General features: G+C 41.4%; 2 protein-coding genes across 2 annotated transcripts; one reads left to right on the forward strand and one right to left on the reverse strand.

Moving 5' to 3' along the window:
* Nucleotides 1–970: 970 nt before the first annotated feature.
* LOC140226100 (uncharacterized) lies at nucleotides 971–2,170 on the reverse strand. The gene has a single exon (XM_072306589.1). It carries the CDS (start codon nucleotides 2,168–2,170, stop codon nucleotides 971–973), a length of 1,200 nt encoding a protein of 399 aa, XP_072162690.1.
* A 6,815-nt stretch (nucleotides 2,171–8,985) lies between these two features.
* Nucleotides 8,986–24,955, forward strand: LOC109038808 (uncharacterized). The gene is made up of 9 exons (XM_072306590.1): nucleotides 8,986–9,029; nucleotides 9,397–9,545; nucleotides 10,906–11,097; nucleotides 11,859–12,050; nucleotides 16,525–16,704; nucleotides 20,486–20,584; nucleotides 21,347–21,883; nucleotides 23,195–23,344; nucleotides 24,116–24,955. Exons 1-9 carry the CDS (start codon nucleotides 8,986–8,988, stop codon nucleotides 24,634–24,636), a joined length of 2,064 nt encoding a protein of 687 aa, XP_072162691.1. The 3' UTR covers nucleotides 24,637–24,955.
* Nucleotides 24,956–24,997: the final 42 nt, after the last annotated feature.

Here is a 24,997-nt window from a genome sequence, read left to right on the forward strand (position 1 = left end):
ATGCGGGTTGCATACCTTACGGACGGGAGGCGTCCTATGTTGGTCGCGCACCTCGCCGGTGCTCAACGATGATTTGCGATGTGCATTCCTCACGAATCTCCGGAAATGCGGGTTGCATACCTTACATACTCCAGGCGTTAACATGCGGGTTGCATACCTTACGGAAGTAAGGCGCTAATACGCGGGTTGCATACCTTACGAGAGGACGGCGTTTACCTAGCCTAACCTCTACACCCCCCCCCCCCTCAAATGAATGACGTCATCCCACCCGCTCTTTGATTTTCCCGCGCCGATTCAGGTGATCTTCTGTCAACTCCTCCTCCGGCCGCCGTTCAGGGTGCGACCAAGTTTAAAGTCCAGTGGCGTGGCGTGCTTTGCGATTTATCGATTGATCTGTCATTTAAACCTATGAAAAAAGATCGATTATCAGGGTGCTCGCAGCGAACACCTTACTAATCGATTCTTTACCATAGCTTCAAATGGCGAGATATCGACAATCGATCATTCACGCCACGCCACCGGTTTAAACCTGCATCAGAAGCGCAGATCCGCGCTCGGATCGAACGCTGTCCGAACGAGTCTGAGCCTGCCGGGACAAGTCTGAACCTGTTCGGGTCTCTTTTCCCTCGTGCGACCGGGAACAAGTTCCGAACCTGCCCGACGTTGCCACCTCGTGACTCCTTCATCTCTGCGACGTTGCCGCTCCCCCGGATATAATTTAATGCTTTTACACCATCGTTCGCACCCCCGACCCATGCTGATAACAGGAAAATAAAGTAAGAAACAAAGGGTTCGGTTTATTGGTGATTTATTACCGTTAAAAAGAAAGCGTTACATAAAATGCATTAGAATGAAATATCGTGAATCTTACATCCTAATCGTACAGACGCTTCTTGAAAATCTTACAAACTAAGTATTACAAATTTCAAAGAAAATTGAAAATTCGAGGAAATATTAAAGACACGAAAAGTCAGTAGATTTTCTTTACAGTTCCTGAAAGTGATTGATAAGAGAACGTTACGTTGTGAACCAGAATAGCGTAAGCGGATGTTCCTTGTGGGATATTTTCGTGTGCTTCCAAATCGATTTGAATATCCAGGGGGCCCGGTTTCAGGACATCTTCGTACAAGCATCGCATCACGAACATCGGATTCTCTTCTTTGAACTTCTTCTTGGAGAGAGGAGGTTCGCACAGCTTTTCCTCTTGTGAAAAGTCCGTTATAAAGTTGAGGTAGTTCTGATAGAAGAAAGCAAACTTGTCGTTGTCAAAATCCTCGTTCAGATTCTCGTACGGGATAGAATTGTTGTTCAAATGGACTTTGAAAGAGCGCAGCTTAATATGGTCGAATTTACTGGCATCCACCTTCTCGTTGTCGGATCTGTTGGTCTGGAATACTAGAACGATGAATGACGGAGCCTCCACATTGCTGGTCGTCATGAGCTTCCAAGTCTCCCTTTGATTGGTCGGCAATTGAGGGTACTCGTGCAATTCCCAGCTGCGGAACGACAACGGATAAGAAGTGTCACGTCTGATCTCGTCCAGAATGGCTTTCTCCACACTCAAATTGTACTTGATTTGCGGCATGAGCCATTGAACTTTGGTGAGATTGAGGGATGCAGCATCAGATTCGGCACCTTCCTTCAGCGTATATGCGTTCTTATCGGTGCGAGCACGGATGAGCACGAGTTCTTGTTTCTGACGGAAAATGGCGCCCTTGTAATCGTGAGCAAAGCCCAGGAAGAGACTCAGCGGAATGAGAGCGCTGAACGACTTGTCGCTCACGTTGACAACAGGTGAGCCCCAACCGGCGTTTTCAAGTCCCGCAACTTCATCCTTGGTGCAAGTCAGCAGGGTGCGGACGGTACTGGAGATGCCCACGTTCTTGGCTCGATCCACTTCCTTGCCGTCCAACTCGTAACGCACTTGATCGAATAAGAAGGCGAAGGCGTTGTTGGATAAAAGTACAGTCTTGCCATCGTCAGCAGCCGCGTCAGCCCTCTTTGGCGTGTAGGTCAGAGTTCCTTCAATGTAGATTTTGGAATCACCGGGCACGGTATACAAATCCTGGCTATTGATCGGAATCCGGATCTCGTCGGAGTTCCGGAAACTGGAGATGTACGGGTGATATTTATGATCCTGATAATACTTGATGTCCTTGAAACGATTCATGGCGACGATCAATCGATAACAATGTATCCGAGTTGCTGGAGAGCACTTCTGAAGTAAGGTGTTAAGCGCTTGCGCGTCTGTTTCGGACTGAGCTTGAGATGCAAAGCGCACGACCTATTTAAGCCTCTTCGCTTACCCATCTGATTTGATATGCAGATGAACAGTCACCACTTCTCCTCCGAAATCGACCGGCTTATCGTCTTGATCGACAATACTGATACTCAATCGATCGATCGTCGAGGTATTTAAACGATTGTAAATGATTGTCCGCGGAGACAGCGCCATCTTGTGGCCGGGTGGGACATTGGGACTAAAGGCGAAAATCGTATGAGCGATGGATCCGTTCATATAACATCCTGTCGCGATATTGCATTCGACCCTGATCGTGTTGATGGTGAAAATATCGATAGGCAATGCAGACTCGTGCCACGTATTTGCTTCGTAAACTTTCTTCTCGAATCCCAACAATCGACCTATCGAAGCTTCATTATTGAAATCCACTTCGTATGCACATTTGAGGGAGCACTTTAGAGTATTGTTGTTGGCTTTCAGCGTGAGATTGTCAGCGCCCAATTTCTCTTTCAGGTATTCTTCTATAGCTGTGATTTCGTAGGCTCCACGAGGTATGACGATCTCTTCCTTGTCAGCCCCGTAACGAAACTTTTGATTCGTATGGTCCACGTTCGGTATCGCGTTGTAAGCGACAAACTCGACGAGTCCAACATAATGGGTTTTGCCGGGATCCAGCACCAGAGGTGGTGAGAAAACATTTTCGAGCATGTTGCTCCTTCCACTCAGCAGGATAGTCTCACTCATTGTGACGTCGGATCCCAGTGACGCGCTGCTTTTATAAGAAACGAGAGACAAAGATGGCCGCAAATGACGGTTCCGTAAGCCTGTTCTGCGCTGAAATTGTACTCGATTAACGAGCTACCACCGAGGTATCGAGTGAGTTCCGATGGTGGCGCAACATCACCAAAACTATTGTAGTAGAGGGTACGAGAGCCTCTCTTGCTGTAGGCGACCCAATGTGTTCCAGATCCTTTACTAGAATCCAAATTGATGATTGCACACTCGTTTTCTTCGGGTTTCATGTTGATCAGTTGATCGCGCATAAAAAACACCCCGAAAATGTGGGATTTTGGGTTTCTTCGCCACACGTTTCAACTCGATATCGGTCAACGGTTTCAGTGGTAGCTCGTTGATTAGTTTAAATCAGGAGCCCAGGGTCTCAGGTAGAGTCCGTATCCGGACCGGTAAGGTGCGAGATAGAGACCTTTGCCGACACGAACCTCCTTCGATTTTTTGGCGATGGTAGACTTTATTTTCTTGGACGTCGGATCGATAGAATCAGGCTTCACGCCGAGTTGCTTCAACACCACTTTTACACCTGCATCTCCCTCTTTCGGTAGTGGAATCACACGGGTAGTGACTTTCTTTCGCTTGGGAGGTGTTTTGGCATTCTTCGAAATGCACGAACCGACGATCGGTGTATTTTTCTTATTGGTCTTGTTCTTGGGACTTCCCATGCCCATTTTCGCTTTTAGTTTCATGGCGTTGGTGACGGCATAGGCAGCGGCACGTTCTCCGAGTGAAGAATCTCCCGCTGTGACGCGTTGCCAGGCTTTGTCGGCCAACTCCAGATCCGCTTTGTTCCTTTCGGCTGTGTCAGTGTTCTTGCTGTAAAACATGTCGTGTTCCTTGCAAGCAGCATCCAGTCCGTTGATCGGAGCATCTCCACGAGCCAGACGCTTCTCCAGTTTCGTTCCAGGCCCGCAGTACCGGTACCCTCCCGGAATGTGCGCCTCGATCGGGAGCAAGTTGATGAGCTTGTTCAACACACCCTTCCCGTGTTTCCTCTTCAACGCCATGATGTCAACTAAGTTTCGCACAACACGAGCGACTTCTTATATACCGTTCCTCGACTGAGCTGTGATTGGTCAGGAGACTCTTTAAAACACTTATGTGAACCCGTTCACAAAGTTGAAAATCAGAAGCGGAATCCAAACGGAAAAACCCAGTTTATAACCGGGAAACCCAAGTCTAAAACCGCCAAACTGCACTTTGGAATCACAGTAATCGAGTTTAAACCTCAAAAACCGAAATAAAAAACCAAAATAACCAAATTTGAAACGAAAGGAACCCTGTTTCAAACTAGGAAAACCACGTTGAAAACCCAAGTTTAAAACCACTGAAACCAAGTTTAAAACCACTGAAACCAGGTTTAAAACCACTGAGACCGGGTTAAAACCACCGAAACCAGGTTTAATATCAATGAAAGCAGGTTTAAAACCACTAAAACCAGGTTTAAAACCACTGAAACCAGGTTTAAAACCAATAAAACCAGGTTTTAAACCACAAAATATATTTAGGAACCACCATATTTCAGTTTAAAAACCCCCTTAAACTGAGTCCAAAACCTATATAACCACATTCCAAACCGGAAAATCTCTGTTCAGAACCAGGAAAACCCGAGGTTAAAACCATTAAACACGATTGTCATCTCCGGAACCTTGTTAAAAACCAGAAGAACCACATTGGAAACCGACAAACTCCAGTTCAGAACCGAGAATACCCCCTTTGAAACCACTTTAATCCAGTTTAATCTCCAAAACCCGAGTCAAGGAGGCAATATAACCACATTTGAAACCGAAGGAACACTGATTCAAACCAGAAACACCACAATCATAACCGGTAGAACCTTGTTCAAAACGAGAAAAACCACATTGAAAACCGGAAAACCCTGTTTGAAACCACTGAAACCAGGTTTAAAACCACAAAAACCACGTTGAAAACCGGAAAACCCTGTTTTAAACCACTGAAACCAGGTTTAAAACCGCAAAAACCACATGGAAAACCGGAAAACCATGTTTCGAATTACTGAAACCAGGTTTAAAAACCGCAAAAACCAACTTGGGAACCCAAAAAACACCTGTTCAAAACGAGATACCGTCCGGTTAGGTCACCTTCCTATCCGAGGATATATAAATACGACTCCAAATGGAAAACCGACAAACTCCAGTTCAGAACCGAGAATACCCCCTTTGGAACCACTTTAATCCAGTTTAATCTCCAAAAAACGGGTCAAGGAGGCAAAATAACCGCATTTGAAACCGAAGGAACCCTGATTCAAACCAGAAAAACCACAATTATAACCGGTAGAACTTTGTTCAAAACGAACTCAGTTTTGGGGTTTTAAATTGAAATATGGTGGTTCCTAAATGTGTTTTGTGGTTTAAAACCTGGTTTCATTGGTTTTAAACCTGGTTTCAGTGGTTTTAAACTTGGTTTCAGTGGTTTTAAACTTGGGTTTCCCGGTTTTCAATGTGGTTTTCCTGGTTTGAAACAGGGTTCCTTCGGTTTCAAATTTGGTTATTTTCAATGTGGTTATTCTGGTTTTTAACAAGGTTCCGGAGATGACAATTGTGTTTAAGGGTTTTACCCTCGAGTTTCCTGGTTCTGAACAGAGATTCTCCGGTTTGGAATGTGGTTATATCGGTTTTAGACTCAGTTTTTGGGGTTTTAAACTGAAATATGGTGGTTCCTAAATGTGTTTTGTGGTTTAAAACCTGGTTTCATTGGTTTTAAACCTGGTTTCAGTGGTTTTAAACTTGGTTTCAGTGGTTTTAAACTTGGGTTTCCCGGTTTGGTTTTTAACAAGGTTCCGGAGATGACAATTGTGTTTAATGGTTTTAACCTCGAGTTTCCTGGTTCTGAACAGAGATTCTCCGGTTTGGAATGTGGTTATATCGGTTTTAGACTCAGTTTTTGGGGTTTTAAACTGAAATATGGTGGTTCCTAAATGTGTTTTGTGGTTTAAAACCTGGTTTCATTGGTTTTAAACCTGGTTTCAGTGGTTTTAAACTTGGTTTCAGTGGTTTTAAACTTGGGCTTCCCGGTTTGGTTTTTAACAAGGTTCCGGAGATGACAATTGTGTTTAATGGTTTTAACCTCGAGTTTCCTGGTTCTGAACAGAGATTCTCCGGTTTGGAATGTGGTTATATCGGTTTTAGACTCAGTTTTTGGGGTTTTAAACTGAAATATGGTGGTTCCTAAATGTGTTTTGTGGTTTAAAACCTGGTTTCATTGGTTTTAAACCTGGTTTCAGTGGTTTTAAACTTGGGTTTCCCGATTCATGTAAAATTTGACCGGCTGCTGAACAATTATACCGCGAGCCTCCTGTAGGACGATGCTGTTCCACTCCACCGCTCTCTCTGTCACTCTCATCCCTCCCAGATCTGATGTAAAGACTATTATTTGGATTCGTGTAACCTATAACATCTTCAATTGTACCTATCATTTTAATACGTTAATGAATGTAAATTTATAATTTTCGAGACTTTAATAATTTAATGAATGTAAGTTTATAATTTCACGACTTCAATACGTTAACGAATGTAAGTTTATAATTTTCAAGAATTTAAAATGTTTATTATTTACTTTTAGCTAAATCCATGTAATCTTTTTTGTTTCAGAAATAAAAATTGCAAACGGAACACTTTGTTTTTACGTTTATTTATCTGTTCAACTGGGTCGATATAAGGTTAGGGGTGGTGTCTAAAGCTCCAACACCGGTGGGTAGGAAATTATTTGTAGGAGTATTTTCACCGTTACGTTTCCGAAGATAGACTTGCTCGGTCGGTAGAAGCCCGGATTTCTAATCGAGTTCTTATCAGAACGGTCCGGGTTCGATTCTTAAGACGGGCGAGTCTATCTTTAAGTTTTTGAAATTTTATTCATGAATTTTAACGGCGTCTCGTCCATTAAGACACAAAAGTATATTTTCTCTTTTTTTTTCATTTTATCTATCAAGCGTGCCAGTAGGGCTCGCTTTTTGAAATCACTCGGATGTACCATGGTACAGCACACCGATCAACCAATGCTATTCAACGGGCCGTCCAAATATTTTTTTCCTCGGACCCGTTTTCTTGTCTTCGAACCATTATACTGTCAAGCCCTGATGGTCTCTTACCAAAAAACCGAATGAACTGCTAATTGGGAACCCTTGAGAACATTTTCCTGTCAAAACCGTATTATTTCATTTGACAAAAACCTCATAGAAGCTTTCTTACGCTCGGAGGACTCAACTCTAGAACCTTCTTTCCCGCCAAAACTGTTTAGCCAATGAGCGTCTTGCACTGCAAGTGCAATCTGTGATGAGCCTCGTGACTCTTTATACCATGTACTAACCGTGGCCCCTGCAGAAATCCACTCAAACCACTGCAGTTATCTCCCGATATAGCTTTGGGTGTCAGGTTTCGAGCAAGGCAATAAAAGACGGCGAGGAGAGGGTCGCCTCGTCGAACCTATTATCTTCCACGCCCGATTAACCATTCACCGTGACGCCAGGATCCACCAAATTTTCACAAAAATTGTTTTCCGTCTATTTAGCGAGTTTTTCCTTACTTTCCGTTAAAGTACAAATAAAAAGAGACCTCATTTGTAAAAATCGGCCGAATAGGAGAGAAGTTACAGTTCGAAATCCAAAGAGATTAACTCAACGCGATTTTGATGCACGGCAGTTCGCCCAAATCACGGTCGTGCGAAATGCCGCATATCAGCTTAAAATCAAGATAATTGGACGGAATCTTTAAAATCAATTTACATTCAACGTTCATGAATCAATATTTTCTCCCAAATTTAGCAAAAAGTACCAATTGATGCAAATGACAAAACGTGAAAATAGTAGGTTTGTGTCCAACATTTTAGTTATTCGGCACGCTTTTCCAACATATTCATGTTGGATTTTTCTGCTTGTTTATTATTTGTATTTATTTTTTATTCATTTCCTATTTTCTTCATTTTTATTTATTTAGGAAAACCGTGAAATTACACCCGGGGGGCTGAACGGAGCGGCAACGTCGCAGAGATGAAGGAGTCACGAGGTGGCAACGTCGGGCAGGTTCGGAACTTGTTCCCGGTCGCTCGAAGGAAAAAAGACCCGAACAGGTTCAGACTTGTCCCGGCAGGCTCAGACTCGTTCGGACAGCGTTCGATCCGAGCGCGGCTCTGCGCCTTTGATGCACGTTTAAACCGGTGGCGTGGCGTGAATGATCGATTGTCGATATCTCGCCATTTGAAGCTATGGTAAAGAATCGATTAGTAAGGTGTTCGCTGCGAGCACCCTGATAATCGATCTTTTTTCATAGGTTTAAATGACAGATCAATCGATAAATCGCAAAGCACGCCACGCCACTGGACTTTAAACTTGGTCGCACCCTGAACGGCGGCCGGAGGAGGAGTTGACAGAAGAGGTAGGCGGAGGTAGTAGGCGAGGTGCGCGACCAACATAGGACGCCTCCCGTCCGTAAGGTATGCAACCCGCATTTCATAGGAGTCGTGAGGAATTCACATCACAAATTATCGCTGATCGTCGGCGAGGTGCGCGACCAACATAGGACGCCTCCCGTCCGTAAGGTATGCAACCCGCATATCTGCACCTTAGGTCGGCGAGGCACGCAACCCGCGACTGAAATGGACTTAGGTTAGGTTAGGTTAGGTTTGGTTCGGTTAGGTTAGGTTGGGTTGGGTTAGGTTAGGTTAGGTTAGGTTAGGTCACACGGCAACGCTGTACTTGGGTTAGGTCACACGGCAACACTGAACTTAGGTTAGGTTACATTTCGACATCTCAGGTGTTTGCAAGTCGCCATTTCCACTCTACTTTGTTCTCCTTTTTGAAAATAGGAAAAAGCGGGATATTTGAAATATTGAAAAGCGGGATATTGAAAGCGGGAAATGTTGTTTTAAAAAAAAGTTAGTGACTTTCAGTTACAACTGAAATTCCTTCTTTGAGGTAAACCTCTTTTGAAGGTATCATGCTTGACATTTATGTCATCATCAATGACCGATTTCCGAGAGTGTCACACATATTTCACCGAAGGACACGGGCATGCACAATGGAAAATTTGCAGGTGTCTGAAATTTGCTGAATTTCCTGTTGAAGTGGAAACTACTGAGTGAACTGAACATACGAGGATACCCTTAGTTAACAAATTGAACAACTACTGGAGGAGATATGACAAAGTTGCATGTATTTGAATGGGAAATGTTGCCAGATTACTTCATTAGGCGGTGCACTTTTTTCACTTTCAAATCTATTTTTATGCTGTTTCCCACATCAGAAAGAATTATAAAATATTTGCGTGAAAATTCTCCATTGCACACATGTGCTCTTAATCCTCTCTTCCCTTTAGATCCTATGGAGCCTGGGCGAGGTACGGGTAAAGCGCCATCTGCAGGGGAAGAGGAAAAGTCCAAAAAGTCAACGACAACGGGGACTTCTGGAGATTCTACAAAGCCTTTGTTGAGCACAAGCGGGGAATCAACAGAAGTAAGCTCAGGGCACCCAAGTCTGAGACAGCTACATTAACAGAAGGTCCGTAAGCTACCGTAACCTCTTTCGATAAATTCACGTAAGTTGTGTGTTTTTTCTCGGCAAAGACTAGAAGAATCTCAATGACGAGAGTGGTTATCATAGGCTTTAAAGTCTCGATAGTCATAAAACACCACACAAAATAATTTGCCTGGACTGAAGAGCTACGAGATATCCGGTGAATGGGAAAAAAAGAGCGAGAATTTTCGAGAGCTCTGAGTTGCAGGTTACGCACTTTAAGATAACCAAATCGATACATGTAATGCGAGACTAATCGAGGAGAAATAAGGGAAAGCTTTAAGGAGATTTGACGGTTGTCATTTGTTGTGTCAAAGCGACGTGCAATATATCGCATCAATTCGTTCCATAATTTCAGTCACCTGTCATTTTTTACGAATTTTGAGATCGCACTTCTGTTGTCATGAGACTGGAGAATTCATGTACCAATTTTGACAAAAAAAATTCAACGTATTGAAGGCAGGGTTTTTTTCAGAAGAAAAATATCGCATTCGGTACTGATATTGAAACTGGGCTCAAATGCGATATTTTTCCTCTGAAAAAAAACCCTGCCTTCAATACGTTAAATTTCTTTGTCAAATTTGGCACATGAATTCTATAGTCTCATGACAACAGAAGTGCGATCTCAAAATTCGAAAAAACTGACAAGTAGCTGTAATTATGGAACGAATTGATGCGATATATCGCACGTCGCTACACAAAAATGGCAACCGTCAAATCACCTTCACGAACGTACGTCCGTCATCTATTAGACCAGAATAACATGTAAAATTTGCTCGATTGAAGACTAAGCGTTGAATAGCCTTGAGTTACGACACTGTTTCGTAATTACATTGATAATTAATGACGTTTTGTCGATACATCATTTACATACCTCATGTGTCCGAGCAAAACACAGCTTTTTAAAAATTTTGTAATGTGTATACCCAAAACGCGATCGTCAAATCATGCATGGACCGGATTTTTCGTGACTGACCAGCGTAAAGAATCGCGTCAGCGCGTCGGACTCTAAGCCAATTGGTCCCGGGTTCGTATCCCGATGATGGCGACAAATTTTCAAGGAACTGACGAGTAGATCTGCAGAATCAGGCTCCTTTTGGCCTTAATCCCTGAAAATTTGGAAGCCTGGAGCATGGATGTGTACTAACCCTGACTCGATACTTATTCAAGGTTGCAGAATCCTCAAATAGATTAAAAACCTGGAATAACTTTTAAAAAAAAAGGTTCTAACCGTATACTGGTGTTCCAGAATGAAACGAACATGATGCAGAGGGTTATCGCATGGGTTAAAATAAAACCTTTTTATGAGGGTCTTTTCTATGACGTAATTTTCGTTTTCCTTCAGGTTTCTCCTTCAAGACCGGTGTGGGTGGAGGCTACGGTAAACTGACACCTGAGAAGGACGTAAAGTCCAAACAGCCAGGAGGATCAACAACTCCAGTCACTGAGAGGCCTTTGCTAAAAGAAGGAGGGAGGCCATCAGAGGTAACTTCAGGGAAACCACGGAAGTCAGGGAGTGTTCCATCAACCGCGGAAGGTTCGTACTCTATCACATCTTGCTGAACGGACACAGAACTGCATGAAATGTAACTTCGTTCTTTATGACGCGTCAATAAAGAGGGCGTACCGCGAACAATGGTACTCAGTCTGCACATGTGCAATTTATGAGACTTTATGAGCCTCTAAGGTCATAAGGGTATAATTGTGATGAGCCACTTCGCCGATATAGAAAAGGCGTATGAAGCTGAAAAAAGGTAGACAAACTAGTATCTTAACGGGGCTTTTGAATGCATGCATGCTACTAAATTTCGTTTCCCTTTTTTTCATTTTCTTATAATTTCTGTGATTATTTTCTTCCGTGCGATGAATACTCTAGGCAAATGTAGCAAGATGAAAGTTTCTTCGTTATATATAAAAAAATAGTATAGGGGTGGTTGCTTTTAAAATGTGCAATTATGGATGTGAAGAATTTTCAATTCCAGGATAAATGAGCGTAAATACGGTCCTGAGAAGGATAAACTGAAAAAATAGTCCTGTTCACAGATCTCCAACACTTCTTTTGTATCAGTCACAGAAGCTTCCGTTATGAAGACAGAGTACGCTGTTCCCACGACCGAAGTTCTGTTCACACAACAGAACAAATCTGAAAGTGTAACAAAGAAAAACCAGGAGCCCTGTGAACGGAAGGTTCTTTCGTCAGCCCCATCTATTTTTTTCTGTGTACGCTCTAAGCTTTCTTACTGCAGTTAAAGATTTGGGCAAAATATAAATTTATGGGAAATTCTCCTTTCCCTCCAGGTTTACCCATCAAGACTGGTGAGGGCAAAGGCTACGGTAAATTGAGACCTGAAAAGGACGAGACGCCCAAACAGCCTGCAGGATCGACGACCCCAATCTCGCAGAGGCCCTTGCTAAAGGAAGGAGGCAGGCCATCAAAAGAAACTTCAGGGAAACCACAGAAGCCAGGGAGTGTTCCAGTAACCACGGAGGGTTCGTGACCTAATATATTTCATTTAACTGAAATCTGCATAACTTTTCTTTTTGTTCTTAGCGGTATCCTTAATGCTTCACAGGCCATAAGCATGTAAGTGTGACAAACTGTCCTGTCATTGCATAAAAGATGTATGAAGTTTGAAAACTATTTAAGCCACACTTATTTCCGAAAGACCAAATCCATGACTAGGAGTGGGATCTAAAAACATGCTCGTTAACTTCCGTTGATAAACATATTTCTGTCATTTATATGATGATTCATGAGAAGAATAGATTCAAATAGATCGAGGGCCCTTTATGATGTGGACATTTTTATATTTTACTTCAAACTATACTTTTGCGAGTGCAAATAATGACGTATAAGTACAAAATAATATTCTCTAGATACAAAAAAAAAAAAAAATTCTTCAGAAATTTTTAAGTGTGCAATATGATTAAGTGGGAAATGTATGTTGATCAATGAGCACCAACTTTCGATAAATGATTGAGTGTGAGGATGACGATAGCCTATGTCACAACATCAAAATACTCCATCAAAATGTCGAGGTCAAGGGCTGTGATTGGTCAAAGCCATCGAATAAGCCAATCACAACATCTGACCCTAATATTTCGATGGCTAGTTTTGATAGTGTGACGCACTTGACGCAGGCTATTGAAGTAAGTTATAGGATGAAATGGAACGGAAAAGCCTACGTGCGGGAGTTTCCGTTCAGCGCGTCACAAGCCTGTGTCACACTATCAAAGCTAGCCATCAAAATATCAAGGTCAGGTGTTGTGATTGGCTTATTCGATGACTTGGACCAATCACAGCGCTTGACCTTGACATTTTGATGGAGTAATTTGATAATGTGACACAGGCTGTAAGTGTGCTGCGCGCAGTATGACCTCAGACTGACTAAATACTTGTTCAGTAGAACGTGCCTCCTAATCTTTCGGGATATCGACAGTGGAACTGTTCAACCACGCATCCCGGTTCGTGACGTTGCAAACTTCTTGCAATACTTTATTTTTCATAAATGATAAGAGCTCAATATCATTCACTAAGGCATTACAGAGGATCTTGTACTTAAGGTGATTCGATGGATGCCATATTTTGTGTCAGAACGGCATGCGATATATCGCATGAATTGGTTCCATTTTTAAGCTACTCGTCATTTTTCTCCAATTTGAGATCGCACTTCTGTTTTCAGGAGACTAAAGCACTCACTTACCAATTTTAACAAAGAAATTCAACGTAATAAAGACGTGTTTTTTTCAGAGAGAAAACATCGCATTCGATACTGATATCGAAACTGCACTCGAATGCGATATTTTGTCTCTAAAAAAACCACGCCTTATTTACGTTGAATTTCGTTGTTAAAATTGGTAAGTGAGTGCTTTAGTCCCCTGACAACAGAATTGCGATCTCAAAATTGGAGAAAAATGACGAGTAGCTGAAAAAATAGAACCAATTGATGCGATATATCGCATGCCGTTTTGACACAAAATATGGCGTCCATCGAATCACCTTAAAGTAAAAAACCACTCAAATGGTAAAAAAAATATCAACTTAATTTATAAAGCAAGATTTATCGACGGAATTAGAGGAACAAAAATCAGTTACCTAGTATACTCTCAGCTATTATGTGAGCCCTCAATTTTTAGAACGGAATCATGAGAATACTAATGAGGAGAGCAATTTTCCGAGCCAGCGCCACCATCATCATTCTCACTGCCAGATCCGAGTACCTAGCTCGAAGCTTCTTCCGAAAAGGATGATGATTCCCTCAGTTTTTGAATGTATGGATGCAAAACCATTGTTGGCACCAACCAACCAAACCAAACCTAATTGCAGGGATAATGATGAAGCATACTTTTTTCCCAACGGATCAGGCTCAATCCAAATAATTTACAAATAGAACCTTATAACATACAACGCACTTACACCTTTAACTTCTAAAGGACGACGGACCGGTCTTATGGGAAAAGTGGGCCCGGTTAAATCGGCTGGCGTTTTGATATGTTGTAGGTCTTAACCTACTGATCAAAAGTGTCAATGGGCATTTCTCCCTATCTCGAAGTTTTACCCCCCATTTTGGGGGTCAAAGTTGCCAATTCGGCGTATAATTGGCAGTTTTGACACCCGGGTTTATTGGTCGCCTATGAGATTCTTTGATGGTTTCTTGAGTCTTTTGTATCCTCTGAATAGGCTAGAGACCATCCGAACTCAAAAACTGACAATTTTGCCTTATGGGTAAGGGGGGGGGGGGTGTTCACGCCACCGATTTCAGAGTCGGCGAGCCGCATTAAACCGATTCTTTCGCCATGTTTTGGAGAATTTTTTATGCAAATGATTGCGACTGCATCTTGAAAGGTCGACCAAGATGCAGCTCAGAATATACCACCGGGCGGGAGGGGGGGGGGGTGCGACCGAACTCCTATCTTTCCTAACCTATCCTTCTATTATGTTTTGGAGAACTTTTTTGCAAGTGACTCAGGCTGCTTCTAGAAAGGTCTACTAAGATGCAGCTCAAAATATACCTCCCCCCCCCCGGGGGAGGGGGGAGGCGAAAACTGGGCCGAAAAGCCGACCGAACTCGGGCAGCGAAACTAGCTCTCGCGAGTTGCATCAAACCGATGATTTTGTCATGTTTTGGAGTTTTTTTCCATCCCAATGAAACAGACTGCATTTCGAAGTGTCGACTGAGATGGAGCACGGAATATGCTGTATGAGAAAGGAGGCTTCTCAATCCGCACCCTCCCCTCGCAATAGGATCTCTCATAGGTCAGTGTGGCACTGACACTAGTATAGTGGCATTTTTTACCACCACCATCACTCATACATAATTCCGAGGGTCGTTTTAGCTGACACGCATTACCGACTGAGCCCAATATTTCTATAAGCGAAAGCTAATGGTGCAGATGATTCCTACGGCTGAGACGTATATAACGTCGGTTGATTTCAGAAATATATCATCTAGGTGATTTTTTTAAATGAAATCGCACATTATTATCGAGCATTAAACAGTTTTGTAGAATGTCAAGAAAGGCAAGGATGAAAGCAAAGCATTCGCAGAAAGGCAATATATGCAATCCAATCAGTTCTGAAGGTATTTGACGAGTTCTGGGTTTTTCATTCTTTCTACTGGTGCTCCATAAGTAATGGATCAAATCCTGGAAGCTCTCAGTGCAGAAAGTGAGGCGAGCTCGCTGAGATTTTTTTACGTAATCAGAAAATCTAAGAAAAAAACAAGGTCATGTACTTCTTCTTTTTAATTTTTTTTCTTTTCAAAAGCAAATAACCCCTCCCCTCGTCGAAATTCTGAAATGCATCAGGATATGCTGAAAATTGAATGATGCGTTAAATGGTATGAAGTTTTAATCGTCCTAGCCACGTTAAAAAGTGTCACATTACTAGTGTCAGTGCCACACTGACCTATGCTGAGAGATCCTATTGCGAGGGAGGGTGCGGATTGAGAAGCCTCCTTTCTAATACAGCATATTCCGTGCTCCATCTCAGTCGACCTTCCGAAATGCAGTCTGTTTCATTGGGATAAAAAAAAAAAATTTCAAAAACATGACAAAATCATCGGTCAACCTATCAACTCAATCTCATCAACCAATCAACTCATCAACCGATCAACAATCAAACTCGGGCAACTTTCGCTGCCCGAGTTCGGTCGGCTTTTCGGCCCAGTTTTCGCCTCCCCCCCTCCCCCGGGGGGGGGAGGTATATTTTGAGCTGCATCTTAGTAGACCTTTCTAGAAGCAGCCTGAGTCACTTGCAAAAAAGTTCTCCAAAACATAATAGAAGGATAGGTTAGGAAAGATAGGAGTTCGGTCGCACCCCCCCCCCCCCTCCCGCCCGGTGGTATATTCTGAGCTGCATCTTGGTCGACCTTTCAAGATGCAGTCGCAATCATTTGCATAAAAAATTCTCCAAAACATGGCGAAAGAATCGGTTTAATGCGGCTCGCCGACTCTGAAATCGGTGGCGTGAACACCCCCCCCCCCCCTTACCCATAAGGCAAAATTGTCAGTTTTTGAGTTCGGATGGTCTCTAGCCTATTCAGAGGATACAAAAGACTCAAGAAACCATCAAAGAATCTCATAGGCGACCAATAAACCCGGGTGTCAAAACTGCCAATTATACGCCGAATTGGCAACTTTGACCCCCAAAATGGGGGGTAAAACTTCGAGATAGGGAGAAATGCCCATTGACACTTTTGATCAGTAGGTTAAGACCTACAACATATCAAAACGCCAGCCGATTTAACCGGGCCCACTTTTCCCATAAGACCGGTCCGTCGTCCTTTGCTGTTTAACTTAATCGCCGTCAAGATCAAAGCAACTTGAATGCCTTGGCAAGAGCTTGGGAATTCTTTCAGCAAAGAACTCTGCATGGTAGTTATCGAGTATTGAGCCAACTCATCTCGACATTTGCTGCAGAGGATTCAGCGAATGAGTTTTTATGGATTTTTTCTCTCCGCAGAGTTCACCTTCCCCCGGCCTGGTGAGGGAGCTGGTTACACTAGATTGAATGAAAAATTAGAAAAGCCGAAAGAGCTTTCAGGATCACAGAGGCCCTTGCTGGGGGAAGAAACGGAACCACCTACCGAAACAACTTCAGAGATGCCACGGCGGAGGGCAGGAAAAGCTCCGGTAAAAGAAGGTTCGTAGACTTACGTTATCTACTCTTCTAACGAGATCTGAACAGGGCTCAAGTTCTTAGTCCCAGTTCTTTAACTTAAATCGCCCGATCCATCCTTCCATCCAGATTTAGCCAAACACCAACCAGTTTCTTCTTCTACGACCCACTAACATCCAAGCCCCATTTTCTATATTCTTCTGCCAACATCCGCAGCATGTAATCCGCATCTTCTTCATCTTGAGTTATTACGATTTGGTTATCGAAGTTTTCTTCGAAGAATTATATACAGAAGCCGTGTTTCTCACTGATACGCCGGCTGCTGCATTGTTGAATGGGTTTTTAAATCATGCAAATATTCCGTTTTTCAGGCCACGCTAAGAAGTATATTTTGACAATGAAGGCTTTTCTTATGCGTCGTCAGTATTCATCAATGAATTATCTCGAATAGCCGCATTCATTCGCCAATCAACTCTGCTACACTGCGTTAGTTGAGTTTTGAAATTATGCAACTATTCGGCCTGCGAGGCCTCGAACCATCTCCAAATTTGCCTCCTTTTCAAAAAAGGCGCCAACAACAGGGCCCTCTTTTCGAATCGAGACGTGAGACGCCCTCGCCGCCAAAAAAAAACGCCTTTTTGTTTGAAAGTTAAACTCTAAAGGGTAATTTTTTATCTAAGGAGGCACCTGTATTCCCCACGTGTATGACTTTTCATTTTCGTCTCCATTTTTTGTGCCCCTCTCTTCCCTCTTTGCTCTCTTTTTCCCCTCATTTTCTTTCTCTTTTTTCTTCCTCCCTCTTTTTTTCTTTTTTCCTTCACTATTTCTTCCTTTTCTTCCATTTTTTTGTCTCTTCCACCATTCCTCTACCCTTCCTCATTTATTCTGGCGCCTGGTTCCATCGCTCCCATTGCTCCACACCCACGACGCGATAATTTTCCTGGTGATGACGGTACATTTTTCTTCGTGCATAAACGTCCCAGTAAACAAGAAGTAAAAGTTTTGAAAATCACAGAAAACATTCACAGGTTTTTTTTTTTAGAAAATTGATATCTCAGCCGTAGAGTTCTTGCAACGTTCCTTAAGATGATAGTAAAAAGCGGAAGAAACAAATCTGAAATTTCTATCAAAATCAACGCCTCCTTCATCAGTAGATTTTGTCAGAAACCACAATTCAGTCTTGTCCAACGCACAAGCCAGTTAGAAAAGTATATACTTGTACTGCATCTCACACGCATTTTGAGTGTGTCAGTTTGTCCTGCAGATAAGCTTGCTAAAGATTAGGGCTTTGCCCTAAGATGATGGTGTAACACCAAAAAACCTGTCCCCGTGTTAGAGCTAGAATGCAAATCCTACATCACACACGGAGAAAAAAACTTCTTGCGTAGGACCCGAAGTTTAGGTCTTATGGATCTCTGAAGTTTCCGGATTGAGCATCTGAACACTTTAGGTCCAACTGCTGAGGTTTGGATCACACTTCTGAAACTTCAGTTCTTACATCTGAAGTACTTCGGTTTTCTCATCCGAACAACTTCGGTTCTCACATCCGAAAAACCGAAGTACTTCAGATGTAAGAACTAAAGTTTCAGATGTGTGATCCTCTCCTCGACAGCTAGACCTAAAGTGTTCAGATGCTCAATCCGAAAACTTCAGAGATCCATATGACCTAAACTTCGGGCCCCCCGCACGAGGGTTTTTTCTCCGTGCAGCTCCGACCGTGTTTATTTCCGCGATGGTCGAATGAATTGACGCAAATACTGATGGCCCTTATGGAAAGATTTTACGGGGGGGGGGGGGGGGATCGCTGGGCTTGGTGACAAGACCTTTAAGACACTCTATGCTAGAAGATCCACAAGCTATAATAACGAGCATTATTTTAATAACTTTTTTAAGACCTGTGAAACGGAGCTCAGAAAATCTTATAAATGCAATACTTTAGGGGACTTTGACATATATAAACACGTCGACGGTGAAACTCCCCAACCTCGTATCTCGTTTTCGGTGTTTAAAAATCTCCGCTCCTATAGTATTATTTGAAGGAGAACAAATCAACATCATTCTATGAAATTCGGTCAGAATTTACTATGCACAAGGTAGAAAAATCACGGAAGTGCTTGAGAATTGACATCGAGTACCTAGTGTTTTTTTTTTAAAAAAAATGAAGTATGACAGGTTCTAGGAGGGATCGGGTCCGCAATGAAAGAGTGCGTCAGATCATAAGAGTTGAAAATGACATCATATTCGACGTCATGACCAGACAGCTTGTCTGGTATGGTCATGTCAATAGAATGACGGACGAAAGGCTGCCAAAGAAGTTGCTTGATTAGATTCCTCCAGGGAGGAGACGAAGGGGACGTCCAGTGAAATGATGGCGACAGGGGGTTTTGGAAGAAATGAGGGTTTGCCAACTCCCTGGAGGGCTTTAGGAGGATAGGGGACTTTGGCGGCTAGGGTTCGCAGAGCGCCAGAGAGCGCTATAAAAGCGGCTTTATAGGTTGTTTTTGACTTTCACAATCGATATATTGCCCGTGCATTCTTCTTATTAGACAAACAAGACTGAACCGCGTGAGCGGACTTCTCTACTACTTATACTGTCGTGCTAAGGAAAAACGCCGTATGAGCCTTCAGGCGCTGCCAAGTTTCCTTCGATAAAACACGAAATTCCGGGTAAACTTATGAATATTTTCCTTCCAATTTTTTAGATAATTTTATTCGCATTTTACCTGAAGTTCCTGAAAATTTCGAGGAAACATATTCATAACTTTCCTAATAAATGCAAATTTTAAGGGAGGAATTTTGACAAGTCTCGAATGTTCATACAGCGTGTTTCCTTAGCACGGCAGTATAAGCATTAGGAGGGTTTCATCTTTTTCCACATCGACGGTGCAAGTCGGCGATCACATAACTCGGTTTGCGACGTCGCAAACTTCATTTTCATACTTTCGTCTCTGTCATACTTCATTTTTTAAAGGGAAAACTACTCAACGCCAATTCTTTAATACTACCGTGATTTTTCTTCTCTGTGCGAAGAAAATTCTGCAAAAACTTCAAGGAATGATGTCAATTTGTTCTCTTTTAAAAAAATAACATAGAGGCGGAGATTTTCAGACACCGCAAACGAGATTTGTGATTGCGGACTTACGCCGTCGATGTGTAAAAAGGATTGCAATGACGGCTGGGATAATGGGATAATCTTTTTTATTATTTCAGAGATCTGTTTATTCGTCTCATTTTTCTGAATATATTTTTTCTATAGATTAAGACCAGATATAAGAACAGGATCAATCTGACCTCCTTTCAAGGTTATTCAAATAAGATTTATAGACATTTCTTTGTTAAATACTATAATCGTAAGTACATTCTTACAAATAACAGGGTAATATTATTCTGAGGGGAAATCAAAGTCAAAAATACCAAAAAGTAGGCATAGGGTCACGAAATGAACTATGTTGTGGTGAGTTTCATTTGAGTTTTTGACTCTATCCGTAGTTTTTGGCGTTTCTTGCTTTGAGTTTCCTTATCGTAGGTAGTGTGGATCTGGCACGATTGTACCAGCCTATCACCTACGGTGATCGGATTATATATACTACTGTTTTGTTATTAATGCAAATGAGAAAAATGAATCACGATGTAGTCATTAAGAAAGTGACCACGACGATCGATTCCGCCTCAGTTCACTGAATCGCTTCCTGAAATGGTTTCAATGTTTCGCAAAATTATTTCCGGTTTTTTTTTTTTTTTTTTTTATCCCTCATATCTGGCTTAAATTTACGGATTTATTTATTTCTTCGATTATTTTTTGCAGACTCACCAGAGCCAATAACAGCATCATACGAGAAGTTGGAACAGACTAAGGATGGTACAGCTGTCTGTAGGCTAGGCATTTTCTATCCATCGACAGAAGGTTAGAGAACACTTAATTATATTTCAAATATCGACCTATTCTAGATACAAATTATACAAATACCCAAATTAAACAATTTCACATGCCCATTTAATCGAAAAAATTGCCCACAGAAAATCCCTCATTTCTTTTGATATAAGATTACGTTAACCTTGCAATGCTCGACAAAAAATAGGACTGGTTTAAGAATGGCACAAGTCTCCAGTCTTATAGTCATACAAGTCGACAGTCAAAGCTATTTCTAGAGACATTTTTAGCGCCGAGTCCGAAAATTTCACGTGTATTTTCTCATCATTATCAGGATTTTTCCAAAAAATTGCGCTGAGAAGAACAGAACTTCTCGGAAAACTGGTGAGTACTACGGAAAACTGGTGAGTACTACGAAAAATCATTTTCGTATTCAGCAGCCATGAATATTTGCACGTGGAAGAGTATTAATGACATGCCCACTAACTATTATTCTTGCATTTTCTAAGAGAAAGTTTCACGCGTGAATTGCGTTTTTTTGTGTGTTTTCTTTTATTTACCTATGGTTTATTTGTGTGGAGCAGCACATTGGCGTGGACTTATTAAGACAACATTACATGCTGGAATAAAATGCTCCACACGTTGAATAGTAGGTAATTATTCTTTAACACTGTCCTCTCTTTTTCCATTTAAACAGTTTATCGTTGCCATTATTTTTTATCTTTTTAATTCTATTCACACTCAGATTTTTTCTCGCAAATGTTCAACTAAACTCAACTTCATTCAAAAATTTAGATGGTGAGATCACGGAAAAAGAATGCGAAGTTCATTGCAAGACCCACTTCGGAAAAATTGTTTCAAGCCCTGAAGACTCAATAGACATTACTGAACCCGGGATATATAAATTTGCCGATATAACTCTAGGACAAATATGCCGCTGCACTTTTAATTACAATAGACTTAAAGATTACATCACAAATCGTTTGTCTGAGAAGGACTTCTACGATTTCCTCAATCTTGCTTGCGACGACGGATTCTGCGCTGCAAGAGTTTGGTTAAAGGATAAAAAACTCAAAGTCGAGATTGAGTATGAGATGGAAGCTAAGAAACAAAATTCACCGGTCACAGCCTCAACATTGGTGACACCACAGATGTCAACGACAAATACACCAGACCGGTCACGTACTCAGACACCCTCTCGGACACCTATTCAGTCACCTTTTCAGTCACCTTTTCAGTCACCTCCTCGAACGCCGGATAGATTCTCTATGCAGACATCGAAATATTCTGGCGGGGTTGATAAAAGCAAGGGCGTGGCGAAGTCATCAACTGGTACTACTCCTAATGGCACTATACTCTTAAAATATAATTCCAAAATAACTTTGAATTCAATTCCAGTATATTCAAAGATGTCTCTTTCAGACGAAGAATCAAGTAAAACATTTCAAACTAAACATTGAAATGTTTTAGATGACAAATGCTGGTGACAAAAGTGCGTTTTTAAATGTTTCAACACCATTAAAATTCATTTAAAGACATCAAAAGTTTTGAAGGCACTTTTTAATCATTTTAAAAGAATTAAAAAAAATTTCATAATTATTAGTTGAAATATATATGAAGCCTTTTAGACTATTGGCCAGTAAGGGGTAACCCCCCCCCCCCCCGGTGGGAATTTTGAAGATGATTATTTTCTTGAAGCTCTCGACTAGAAGAATAAGATTTCCATCGCGAATTCTATCGTGTTGGGGGGGGGGGAGCGGAAGCCCCACTCTAAGCCCCCCCCCCCCCCAAATTACTCAGAATTCCGACTTATCCGCAAGTTTTCCCATTTTCCTCGAAAAGACTTGATTTTAGAGCAAAATTTTGCGTGACCAATCTGAAAGCTCGTAAAATATTTTTCCGGAAAATATGTAAGTGACTTTGACCCACGGCAATCCCACAAGGCCTTAAAATGTCAAAATATCTCAACTTCCCGCGCAAATGACCGTTTCGCCGCGATTTCTCGCCAATATCGCTACGAAGGCTGGTAATATCGTATATAAATGTTTATCCCTAGAATGAAAGAGCACGTCAAGGTTTGTCATTGACACGCTCACACTAATATAATTTAACAAGGAGGGGGGGGGATTATTTTGCTGAATACTTACTATTTCAACGAATTCTGATATCCGCTATTTTTAGATTAAACGCGGTTTTTTATTCATATTTTAATGAACGGTTATGCTCGAGGTCTGAAACTTGGTATTATAACACTCTTGAAGTTTTGCGGATTCTAACAAAGCGTTATCACTAAAAGTGGCGGATGTTCGATATCCACCGTTTTTACAGATATGGCCTCATGTAAAAATTCTTATTAAATAGTTGTTTCCTCTTCAAAATTGGGTTTATTTAAAATCCAATACAAACGTAACAGTTGCTCTATTAAAAACATTTTTAAAATGGATATCTCTATTTTTAAATGTTAAAATGTAACACAGAAAACATTTTTATAACATTTCAATAAAGATTTTCAGAACTGAAAATGCTCAAATGGTTTTCTAAAATAGTCTATATATCATTTATTTAATTATTTTATAGAAATTTGTTTGTTAAAGATCTAAATAAAAAGTTTCCAAGACAGTCTTGTTTTTGGTGTACTATTAGGGACAGCGATAGCACCTGGCACGCCTTATCGAAGTCCTATGCGAACAGCTCCTGGAACGCCGGACAGATTCTTTACGGGTGGAGACGCATCAACGTATACTGTAAGGACACCACCGGAGGAAGTTCTTGTGGGGGCTTTCACAACAGCAGGTCAGTGGAAACTTTTTTAATTGATGAAGCATCAATAAAATTTAAAACCTATCTTCAACTTTCACGAAATTACTTACATCCGCGAGTGATCGATGATTTCCAAATTTTAACCATAAGGTGGATCTTTTTAAAAAATCTGTTTCAATAGTTCGATCAAAATTATTAAGAAATATTTTTGCTGAAAATTAACTTACAAAATCCTAAAATAATGTCAAAATTACTGTCTCCTGCAGTCAACTTTTGATATCGGTATATTGAATTCGATCGGTTACAAATTGGATATTAGATTACGTACACTAATGGTTTGAAGAGACATTATGGCACCTGACACGGCGATTCCTCACGTGGTATCATCCAATACACTAATTATTTATCGGTGATTTGTCTAAATTTCTCCCCAGAGCTTTTACAACTCAAATTCGAATCGCCCATTGATCATTTTTGAGCTGAAATCATTGAGAAAAGAAAGTTCCACCATTACTGTATACGAACTTTTACATTTCACATGAGTATTAGCACCTAATTCAAATTATGAATTTCTTATATTTCATAAATTTTTGAAATTTCCGAAAATATTTCAAGAGAAATTTCATGAAATGCCACCCTGCCTCCTCCCCCTGCGTATCTGACATCATTTATGAACGATCCTTAAACCACAAATACATCTCGAGGTTCGAAAGCTGTAATAATTTCAAGGAAAATCGAGGTTCATACATGTTTGGAATTTTTAAAATTGAACGATTCCTTCGCATTGGTTTTTCGTGATTCCAGATGGCTCTTACACGATGGATATGTGCGTCGATTCCTGCCGCACAGCATTTGGAAACATTCTCAGCCCCGAATCTGCCTATACAATGAGAATGCCTTTCACCAAGGCAAAATTGACTGCGGATGGAAAGACCTGCAACTGTGTGCTGCGATCTATCGTTCCAACATTCTGCTATGATAAGTACATCCGTTACAGTGTGTTGGTTAAAAAAATTAAAAAACACTTCTTCTGTGCCGGAAAGGTATACATCGAGAGCTCCACAAGACCAAAAACGAATATCGAGATTGAGTACGAACAGGCTGCTCGTCCGCCACACAAAAAGAATAAGGACAAAAAACCCCACTATGTTCGGGTTTCAGTAGGCCTTGATGAGCAGCATGAGAACCAGAACCCTGGATTTGATGGAGTAGGAGAACCAAGCATTATCATGAGGACTTTTGATAAAGGTGAGTCGACGAACGGGTTCAATTCAAACGACCGTTCCCGGGGAGGAAGACTTAAGTGCCGACAGACTCAAAATTGAGCTACATGCATATTTGGGTACCTGTAGTTACTCAAATAATTGTGAACAGGAAAACCCCTAAAAATACAAAACTAAACTTGAGCTTTGACGGTTCGAAGTTTGCAGTTCTGAAAATGTGATTTTGAAAGAAAAAGTACCTCTTAAGTTTTTTAAGGCACATAAGTCATCTAGCACTACACACATGTATTATCATCAAAATTTTACGCAAAATGCGTTGAACGTATCGAAAACTTTCAAGATTAATTCATTTAGTGTTGAGGCGTGAATAATCGATCATCGACAATTCCTCATTGGAAGCTGTGATAAATAATCAATTATTAAGTTGTTAGTTGCGAACACCCTGTTTATCGATTTGCTTCCA

This window comes from Bemisia tabaci, chromosome 1, assembly GCF_918797505.1.
Source record: "Bemisia tabaci chromosome 1, PGI_BMITA_v3".
NCBI lineage: Eukaryota > Metazoa > Arthropoda > Insecta > Hemiptera > Aleyrodidae > Bemisia > Bemisia tabaci.

What these genes read in the sequence shown, in the direction of transcription:
- LOC140226100 (XM_072306589.1), bottom strand. Translation starts at nt 2,170, where the DNA reads ATGAATCGTTTCAAGGACATCAAGTATTATCAGGATCATAAATATCAC.
- LOC109038808 (XM_072306590.1), top strand. Translation starts at nt 8,986, where the DNA reads ATGCTTGACATTTATGTCATCATCAATGACCGATTTCCGAGAGT. An exon ending in AATGACCGATTTCCGAGAGT is followed by an intron (nt 9,030 to 9,396) that starts GTCACACATATT and finishes GTACGGGTAAAG; the next exon opens with CGCCATCTGCAGGGGAAGAG. An exon ending in GGGGGCTTTCACAACAGCAG is followed by an intron (nt 23,345 to 24,115) that starts GTCAGTGGAAAC and finishes TCGTGATTCCAG; the next exon opens with ATGGCTCTTACACGATGGAT.